General features: G+C 41.6%; 1 protein-coding gene across 1 annotated transcript; it reads right to left on the bottom strand.

The window, feature by feature from the left end:
- Positions 1-3215: 3215 nt before the first annotated feature.
- LOC120045693 (dual specificity protein phosphatase 13-like) lies at positions 3216-4845 on the bottom strand. The gene is made up of 3 exons (XM_038990636.1): positions 4420-4845; positions 3874-4091; positions 3216-3451 (listed from the first exon to the last, which is right to left on the bottom strand). The coding sequence occupies exons 1-3, from the start codon at positions 4572-4574 to the stop codon at positions 3246-3248; spliced, it is 579 nt and encodes a 192-aa protein (XP_038846564.1). The 5' UTR covers positions 4575-4845; the 3' UTR covers positions 3216-3245.
- Positions 4846-9439: the final 4594 nt, after the last annotated feature.

The following is a 9439-nucleotide window of genomic DNA, read 5'->3' as shown; positions in this document are numbered from 1 at the left end:
CATATTCATTAAATAAATAGGCACGTTAAATTTAGTCTGGCTTCACATTCCAAATAAAATGAAATATTCTTTGCTCATGACACAAAAAACGAGTTGTCTGGAGTAGGCAGCGCCATTAGTAAGTAAACTGTGATAAGACTAAAGAGTTAATCAATGTTATTTTGCATGAATAGACACCTCTCCAAGGTTGCAGAATCGTATCTATTTTTGCAAACATTCTATTGAAATTGATTGTGGTAAATTCATTTATGTTTTGAGATGTGAATACCAAGTATGTCTACTTTACTATCTGCCCATTATATTGGTTAACTACAAGGTAGTGTAAACACTGTCTTTTAACGATTCAATACGAAATAAGGTACACTTGATCAAGATCTTCAATGAGACTGTGCAGGGATCCAGATTGCCCACTCAAGAAAACTTGAGTCATCAGCATACATTGACACTTTTGTTTTTATCCCCTGGATTTCTAACCCCTTGATGTTCTTATTGGATCTAATTTTACTAGCTAGCATTTCAATGGCCATAATAAATAGATATGGAGACAACGGACTGTCTTGTTTTATTCCTCTTAAAAGCTCAATACTTTCTGAGAAGTAACCATTATTTACTATTTTACCCCTGGGGTTGCTGTACATAACTTTAACCCATTGTATAAGCGATTCACTGAAATTAATGTAATCCAGGCATTTATACATACATTCTAGTTGTACTTTATCAAATGCCTTTTCAAAATCTGCTATGAAGACCAGGCCTGGTATCTTTGATGTTTCATAATGTTCAATTGTTTCAAGTAATTGTCTTATATTATCTCCAATATATCATCCATGTAAAAAAATCTATCTGATCAGAATGAACAATATCTGGTAAACCCTTTTTTATTCTATGTGCTATGCATTTCACCAGAATTTTGGCATCACAACATTGAAGTGTAAGAGGCCTCCAATTTTTTAAATGGACGGGATCTTTATACTTACCACATGGGTCCTGTTTCAGTAGTAATGAAATCAGACATTCTTGTTGACTACCTGAAAGTCTAACACTTTTATAGGAGTAAAACAAAGGTCTGATATAACACTACTGGTATACCATCAAGCCCTGGTGTTTTTCCAGACTGAGAATACAGTTGAAGTCAGAAGTTTACATACACCTTAGCCAAATATATTTAAACTCAGTTTTTCCAAAATTCCTTACATTTAATCCTAGTAAAAATTCCCTGTCTTAGGTCAGTTAGGATCACCACTTTATTTTAAGAATGTGAAATGTCAGAATAATAGTAGAGAATTATTTATTTAAGCTTTAATTTATTTATTCACATTCCCAGTGGGTCAGAAGTTTACATACACTCAATTTGTATTTGGTAACATTGCCCTTAAATTCTTTAGCTTCAGTCAAAAGTTTTGGGTAGCCTTTCACAAGCTTCCCACAATAAGTTGGGTGAATTTTGGCTCATTCCTCCTGACAGAGCTGCTGTAACTGAGTCAGGTTTGTAGGCCTCACACGCTTTTTCAGTATTGCCCACAAATTTTATATGGGATTGAGATCAGGGCTTTGGGATGGCCACTCCAATAACTTGACTCTGTTTGTCCTTAAGCCATTTTGCCACAACTTTGGAAGTATGCTTGGAGTCATTGTCCATTTGGAAGACCCATTTGCGACCAAGCTTTAACTTCCTGACTGATGTCTTGAGATGTTGATTCAATATATCCACATAATTCTCCTTCCTCATGAAGCCATCTATTTTGTGAAGTGCACCAGTCCCTCCTGCAGCAAAGCACCCCCACAACATGATGCTGCCACCCCCGTGCTTGATGGTTGGGATGGTGTTCTTCGGCTTGCAAGCCTCCCCCTTTTTCCTCCAAACATAATGATGGTCATTATGGCCAAACAGTTCTATTTTTGTTTCATCAGACCAGTGGACATTTCTCCAAAAAGTACGATCTTTGTCCCCATGTGCAGTTGCAAACTGTAGTCTGGCTTTTTTATTGCGGTTTTTAAACAGTGGCTTCCTTCTTGCTGAGCGGCCTTTCGGGTTATGTCGATATAGGACTCGTTTTACTGTGGATATAGATACTTTTGTACCTGTTTCCTCCAGCATCTTCACAAGGTCCTTTGCCGTTGTTCTGTGATTCATTTGCACTTTTCGTATCGAAGTACGTTCATCTCTAGGAGACAGAACACGTCTCCTTCCTGAGCGGTATGACGGCTGCCTGGTCTCATGGTGTTTATACTTGCGCACTATTGTTTGTACAGATGAACATGGTACCTTCAGGCGTTTGGAAATTGCTCCCAAGGATGAACCAGACTTGTGGTCTACAATTTTTTTCTGAGGTCTTAGCGTATTTCTTTTGATTTTCCCATGATGTCAAGCAAAGAGGCACTGATTTTGAAGGTAGGCCTTGAAATACATCCACAGGTACACCTCCAATTGACTCACATTATGTCAATTAGCCTATCAGAAGCTTCTAAAGCCGTGACATCATTTTCGGGAATTTTCCAAGCTGTTTAAAAGCACAGTCAATTTAGTGTATGTAAACTTCTGACCCACTGGAATTGTGATACAGTGAATTATAAGTGAAATAATCTGTCTGTAAACAATTGTTGGAAAAATTACTTGTGTCATGCACAAAGTAGATGTCCTAACCGACTTGCCAAAACCATAGTTTGTTAACACATTTGTGGAGTGGTTGGAAAACATGTTTTAATGACTCCAACCTAAGTGTATGTAAACCTCTGACTTCAACTATATTTAATTGCTTCAAAAAGTTCCTCCTCTGTAAATTGGTGTGCGTCCCAAATGGGCACTACTTTTGACCAGAGCCATATGGGCCCTGATAAAAAGTAGGGCAGTATATAGGGAATAGGGTGCCATTTGGGACCCACACTGAGAATCTTAATTCAATAAATTACAAACAGAGATTAAGCACTGATCATTTTACACATCATTATGGACAAATGTTGAAGTGCAGATGTTTTCTACAGTATACAGTAGAGTGTTGGCAGGAACAGAAATACATTTGTGACACAGTGCTGCCTATTTATTGTAAATCAGTCAAATATAATATATTAAAAAGCCAAACTATTTTATTTCCAGTGAAAAGTGCATCAACATGTAGTCAAAATCAGAAATCTAATTGCCTTGTGCAGACAGAGCTTATTAAGAAATTGACATTTCATCAGTTTAAAAGGGTTGACTGTAAGTGTCTCATTGAATATTGTAGTATAATGTTGACCTGTCTTCATATTCACTTCTTCTCCTGTTTCTTTGTGTGCAGTTTGTTATCCAACGCTCTGAGTTGTTTTAGGAATCCTGTATTTGGAAAGATCCACCTGTGCTCTTTGACCTTTGTGATGGCATCTAGCAAGGAGTAGTGGTGATGGATCATCAAGTAGGCCAGCACCAGAGAAGCAGACCTACTCACACCTACAGCACAGTGGACCAGGATCCTGGCTGTGGACGAGGGGGAAAAAATAGTTTAATTAAATTTATTTGGGTAAAAACATATACAGCAAGCTGTACATTGTATTCCCAGAAGAAAGCACTTCAAAGTATTAATTAAAGTGGTCCATCTGATCAAAAAACATTCCTTCACCAGGACACTTCCACAGGTGACTATCTAGGAAAATAAAGGAAAAGGAGAATTCTATTTCTGCATAGATCTGATTATTTAATTAACAGGGTCTACAGAAAGGCTTACATTTTGGCGTAAAACTGATATTGTGAGACATATTTTATGGGCCAGTTTTCCGAGAGACAGATTAAGAATAAGCCTTTGAGTCCAAGACTAGGTTTAATCTGTGTTTGTGAAACCGGCCTTATATGCAAAATCTAATGACTGTAAAATACTAAATGGGATGGCTATGCTTGCCTACCGTCTGCTGTGTTTAGTGCATCTTGGATGTAATCGGCAGAGGAATAGAAATACAGTGAAATGTCAAAAGATGGTGAATCGTCAGCAGGCACTCCATGGTAGTCCACTGTTGACCCGTAGAAAGCGTGGCTCCCTAGGCAGTGCTGCCTCCCATGGGCAGCATTCAGGACATGAGTGATTCCAAGCTTCCATATGCTGTATCGATCATTGGCTACAGACCTGCAGAACAAAAACTGAATCTCATATATTTCTTTCATAGTATGTTCTTCCGAAATCCCTTGTTAACATTGAGAGAAACATTGTAAAATAATTGCAATAAGCTGTGTAATAATAAAATGTAATTTACCAGAGTCTTTTATCCAAAGTGGCTTACAATCATGCATGCATACATTCTTTTACATGTGGGTGGTCCCAGAAATCGAACCCACTATACTGTCTTTGCAAGCCCATGCTCTACCAACTAAGCTACAAATAAGAGTATTATTCACATGCAATTCAGTTAGATTGTGAAGGGCAATTTGTGAAGGAATAATACTGCATGACTTACAGGTCCCCAATGAAAAGGTTAGTCCAAACCTCATCCACTGGGTTGCCAAATCTTTTGCCACCAAAGAGAATCTTCACCAAGTCCTTCACAGATGGAGTGTCAGAGGAGGAACCACATCCTTCCTGAACAGTTGTTGTTGTTGACACCTTGGACATGACTGTCCTCTCAGTGCTGGACAATGGACATAATTTCCTACAACGCTATCATATCAATGGTATGACTTGCCTGAGTCCAATGTTCCCTCTAACTGTGCGTGCAAGGCACGCAGCTCCTCTTACACACAGAAGAATTGCCAGCCAACAGAGACGCAGAATGAACTTCACGAGTTGCCCCATTAGTTTACACTATCTTCCCATAAAGTTATCAACGTTTCTCTTAAAATGTGGGAACTGTGATCGAATCAACATAATATCAGTTCCTTTCAATGCAACAAAACAAATCGAACTTTACAAGATCGAGTCGTGGTAGGTATTGTGCATCGGAGGATAATTACTCTGACAAGCGGTCTTTCAGAGCGCAGAGCCACGTGTACAGTAGCCACCACGTGTGCACATTTCTTGATTATTTGCTAGTTAGCAAGTTATTAACCAAGTTATAGCTTATTTTGGTCAGCAATGTGGGGGTGATTGCTTCCTAGTTCCATTTCTAGGCTTCGTTGATATGCACGGTAGGTAAGGATATTTTTTTGTCTTAAAGAGGCAGTGTTGTATTTTGAGACAGGCTTGAATATGCAAAGAGGCCAGTAGGCAGAGGGTAGCCTGCATTTCTGTCTGATTCTCTGTATGGTAATAACAATGATAATAATGAATTGTATTTTGTAAAGTGGTTTCTTGCATCATACAACACAATACAACACAATGTTCAGTCACCGATTTGGACAATGGTGTTTACAAAAAATATATATCTGGTAACTTGAGCTTTCGGACAGTTAGAAATCTGTCCTACAGGTTATATTAGAAGGATGAGTGGCTTAAAAGGTGAATGTCAAGCCCTTTTATAATGGAGAGGTGTGCTGTGTTTAGTGCATCTTGGATGTAATCGGCAGAGGAATAGAAATACGGTGAAATGTCAAAAGATGGTGAATCATCAGCAGGCACTCCATGGTAGTCCACTGTTGACCTGTATAAAACATGGCTCCATAGGCAGTGCTGCCTCCTATGGGCAGCATTCAAGACATGAGTGATTCCAAGTTTCCATAGGCTGTATCGACCATTGGGGTGCCAGGACAGAGAAAAGCTTGGACTGGGCTGAGTGGGAGATGTCCTCCCGTAAGGGTGGGAGGGCCAAGAGACCTGAGGTGGCAGAACAGAGGGTTGGGGTGTAGGGTTTGAGCATAGCCTGAAGGTAGGGAGGGGCAGTTCCTCTTGCTGTTCCGTAGGTAAGGACCATGGTCTTGTAGTGGATGCGAGCTTCGACTGGAAGCCAGTGGAGTCTGCGGAGGAGTGGGGTGACGTGATAACTTGGGAAGGTTGAAAAACAGGGGGGTTGCAGCGTTCTGGATAAATTGCAGGGGTTTGATGGCACAAGTTGGGAGACCAGCCAACATTGAGTTGCAGTAGTCCAGACCGGAGAGGACAAGTGCCTGGATTAGGACCTGCGCCGCTTCTTGTGTGAGGTAGGCTCGTACTCTATGGATGTTGTAGAGCATGAACCTGCAGGACCAGGTCACTACTTTGATATTTGCAGAGAACGACAGGGTTTTTGTCCAGGGTCACGCCAAGGTTCTTTGAACTCTGGTAGGGAGACACTGTGGAGTAGTCAACCGTAATGGAGAGGTATTTGAGCAGGCAGGCCTTCCCTGGGAGGAAGAGCAGTTCCGTCTTGTTGAGCTTGAGGCGGTCGGCAGACGTCCAAGTTAAGATATCTGCTAGGCACGCAGAGATGCGTGTCACCACTGAGGGAAGGTGAAAAGTAGTTGAGTGTCATCCGCATAGCAATGATAGTAGAGACCATGTGAGGATATGACAGAGCCGAGGGACTTGGTGTATAGAGAGAATAGGAGAGGGCCTAGAACCGAGCCCTGGCGGACACAGAGCCGTGGTGCAGACACAGATCCTCTCCTCGTCACCTGGTAGGAGCGGCTTGCCAGGTAGGATGCAATCCAAGAGTGTGCAGAGCCCGAGATGACCAGCCCTGAGAGGGTGGAGAGGAGGATCTGATGGTTCATGGTGTCGAAGGCAGTGGATAGATCTAGGAGGATGAGAACAGAGGAGTGCCATTCATCCTCCGCCATCACCTCGTTTCAGCATGTTTAAAAAAAAAAATAGATAGATTTAGAGTTAGATAAACTTAGATTTTTTGGCATGGACATATACAGGATGCTACCTGAAACAACATAACCTTCACTCCAAATCAAAACTCCAAACCTACAACCTGATTTTGGACGAAATTACCAGGAATGCTTCCTACACCCATGGATTATTATTCCCAAACTATACAGCAAATGCTCTGGCAAACAAACAGAAACCTAAAAACATCATCCAACCTGGAACTGAGTCAGTAATGCTTAGCCTGAAGCAATTTTTTACTTTCAAAAGCCAAGAAGAAAAATACCTTACAATTATATATTTTACTTTATAAGGACTGAATGCCAAGGCTACCAAGCTTGCGAAGGCTACCAAGCCCCCCCCCCTCTCCTTCGCTCACCTCCATCACACAGGCATTGTTGGGGCGAGTGACTCTGAACTTGGCTAGTCCCAAGTCGTAATATATTTTTGTTTTTTTTCTTGTGCATTTTGCTATTTTGCTATTTGCCTCATGACTCCTGCATGCTTTGTTGACTACGCACTTTCTTTACCCAACCGTGGGACAGACTATGTTTGTTCCCACACTCGGGACTCTGACTCTCTATTGGTTACACAGACATTTGGCCTCCCATCCCATTCTAACCATCTCTCGCTGGCTTTATATTCATGTTACCTGATGGAATTGCTGTACAATATGATCTTGTTGCCATCTGATGCACATTCAGATGTCAAAAATCAGCACTGCAGAGCTCTCCCAGTCCTATGCCGTGCCTTGGTTGTATTACTGTTGATGATATCTGGAAATGTGCATGTACACCCTGGCCTATCTACTGTTGCTAGCCCCAATTCTGACTTGTGCTCTGATATCTGCTTCACCGATTTCTGCTTTCATAAAAGCCTGGGTTTTCTGCATGTTAACACTAGAAGCTTATTACCTAAAATGGATCAATTGAAAGTGTGGGTTCACAGCTCCAATCCAGATGTGTTGGTCATTACTAAGACGTGGTTAAGGAAGAGTGTTTTGAATACTGATGTTAACCTTTCTGGTTATAACCTTGTTCGACAAGACAGATTTTCCAAAGGTGGGGGAGTGGCAATCTTTACCAAGGATCACCTTCAGTGCTCAGTTGTCTCCACCAAGTCTGTCCCCAAACAATTGTATTTGCTGGTATTAAACGTTCAAATAGCTCTTTGTAGACTGTTGCTGGGTGCTATTGTCCTTTTCTGGGATGACCTTAGTGATCACTGTTTTACAGCCTGTGTTCGTAATGGCTGCTAAGTGAAACAACGTGTCCAGTTTGTCTTAGACACTTGCAAAAAAATTTAATGAGCAAGCCTTCCTTCATGAACTGGCCTCTGTAAAATGGTATGGGTGGTATGCAGCTTGATCCCCTCTGTCAAAGAAGCTTGGACCTTCTTTTTTGATATTTTCAGTGGTATTGTTAACGAACACGCCCCCATAAAGAAAATTTGAATTAAAAACAGGTTCAACCCCTGGTTCGACCGTGATCTTGCAAAGTTACTCCACCTCAAGAATCGCATTTGGCGAAAGGCTCGGCACACACAGACTCAGGCTGACTGTCTCTCGTTCAGGCAAATGAGAAATAATTGCACTCAGGCTATCCGGAAGGCCAAAGTTAGTTACTTTAAGGAGCAGTTCTCTCTCTGTGGGTCTAACCCCAAGAAGTTCTGGAAAACGGTTAAAGACCTGGAGAATAAACCCTCCTCCTCACAGCTGCCGATGTTGATGATGTGGTTGTTACTGACAAGAAGCACATGGCTGAGCTCTTTAATCACACTTCATTAAGTCAGGATTCCTATTTGACTCAGCCATGCCTCCTTGCTCGTCTACCATTTCCTCATCTCCCACCCCTTCTAATGCAACTATCCCGATACTGCTCCCTCTTTTTCCCCTGCCCCGATACAAATTTTCTCCCTGCAGGCAATCGTTGAGTCCGAGGTGCTAAAGGAGCTCCTGAAACTTGACCCCAAAAAATGTTTGTGATTTTTTTTGTGATTTTGTGATTTTTTTTGTGATTTTGTGTTAAATGCTCTACAACAAAACTTTATTAATGTCCAACAAGCTTTCTCTACCCTTAACCTTGTTCTGATCACCTCTAAAACAAAGGTCATGTGGTTTGGTAAGAAGAATGCCCCTCTCCCCACAGGTGTGATTACTACGTCTAAGGGTTAAGAGTACTTGGGAGTATGGCTAGATGGAACACTGTCCTTCTCTTAGCACATATCAAAGCTGCAGGTTAAAGTTAAATCTAGACTTGGTTTCCTCTATCGTAATCGCTCCTCTTTCACCCCAGCTGCCAAACTAAACCTGATTCAGATGACCATCCTACCCATGCTAGAATACGGAGACGTAATTTATAGATCGGCAGGTAAGGGTGCTCTCGAGCGGCTATATGCTCTTTGTCATTCGGCCATCAGATTTGCCACCAATGCTCCTTATAGGACACATCACCGCACTCTGTACTCTTCTGTAAACTGGTCATCGCTATATACCCATCGCAAGACCCACTGGTTGATGCTTATTTATAAAACCCTCTTAGGTCTCACTCCCCCTTATCTGAGATATCTACTGCAGCCCTCATCCTCCACATACAACACCCGTTCTGCCAGTCACATTCTGTTAAAGGTCCCCAAAGCACACACATCCCTGGGTCACTTGTCTTTTCGCTGCAGCTAGCGACTGGAACGAGCTGCAACAAACACTCAAACTGGACAGTTTTATCTCAATCTCTTCTGACAGTTGTGGCTGCTTT

The sequence above is a fragment of the Salvelinus namaycush genome, chromosome 4 (assembly GCF_016432855.1).
Source record: "Salvelinus namaycush isolate Seneca chromosome 4, SaNama_1.0, whole genome shotgun sequence".
NCBI lineage: Eukaryota > Metazoa > Chordata > Actinopteri > Salmoniformes > Salmonidae > Salvelinus > Salvelinus namaycush.
This window is presented reverse-complemented; position numbering and strand designations above follow the sequence as displayed.

What these genes read in the sequence shown, in the direction of transcription:
- LOC120045693 (XM_038990636.1), bottom strand. Translation starts at nt 4,574, where the DNA reads ATGTCCAAGGTGTCAACAACAACAACTGTTCAGGAAGGATGTGGTTCC. An exon ending in AACCTTTTCATTGGGGACCT is followed by an intron (nt 4,092 to 4,419) that starts GTAAGTCATGCA and finishes TTTGTTCTGCAG; the next exon opens with GTCTGTAGCCAATGATCGAT. An exon ending in TGCACTAAACACAGCAGACG is followed by an intron (nt 3,452 to 3,873) that starts GTAGGCAAGCAT and finishes CCTCGTCCACAG; the next exon opens with CCAGGATCCTGGTCCACTGT.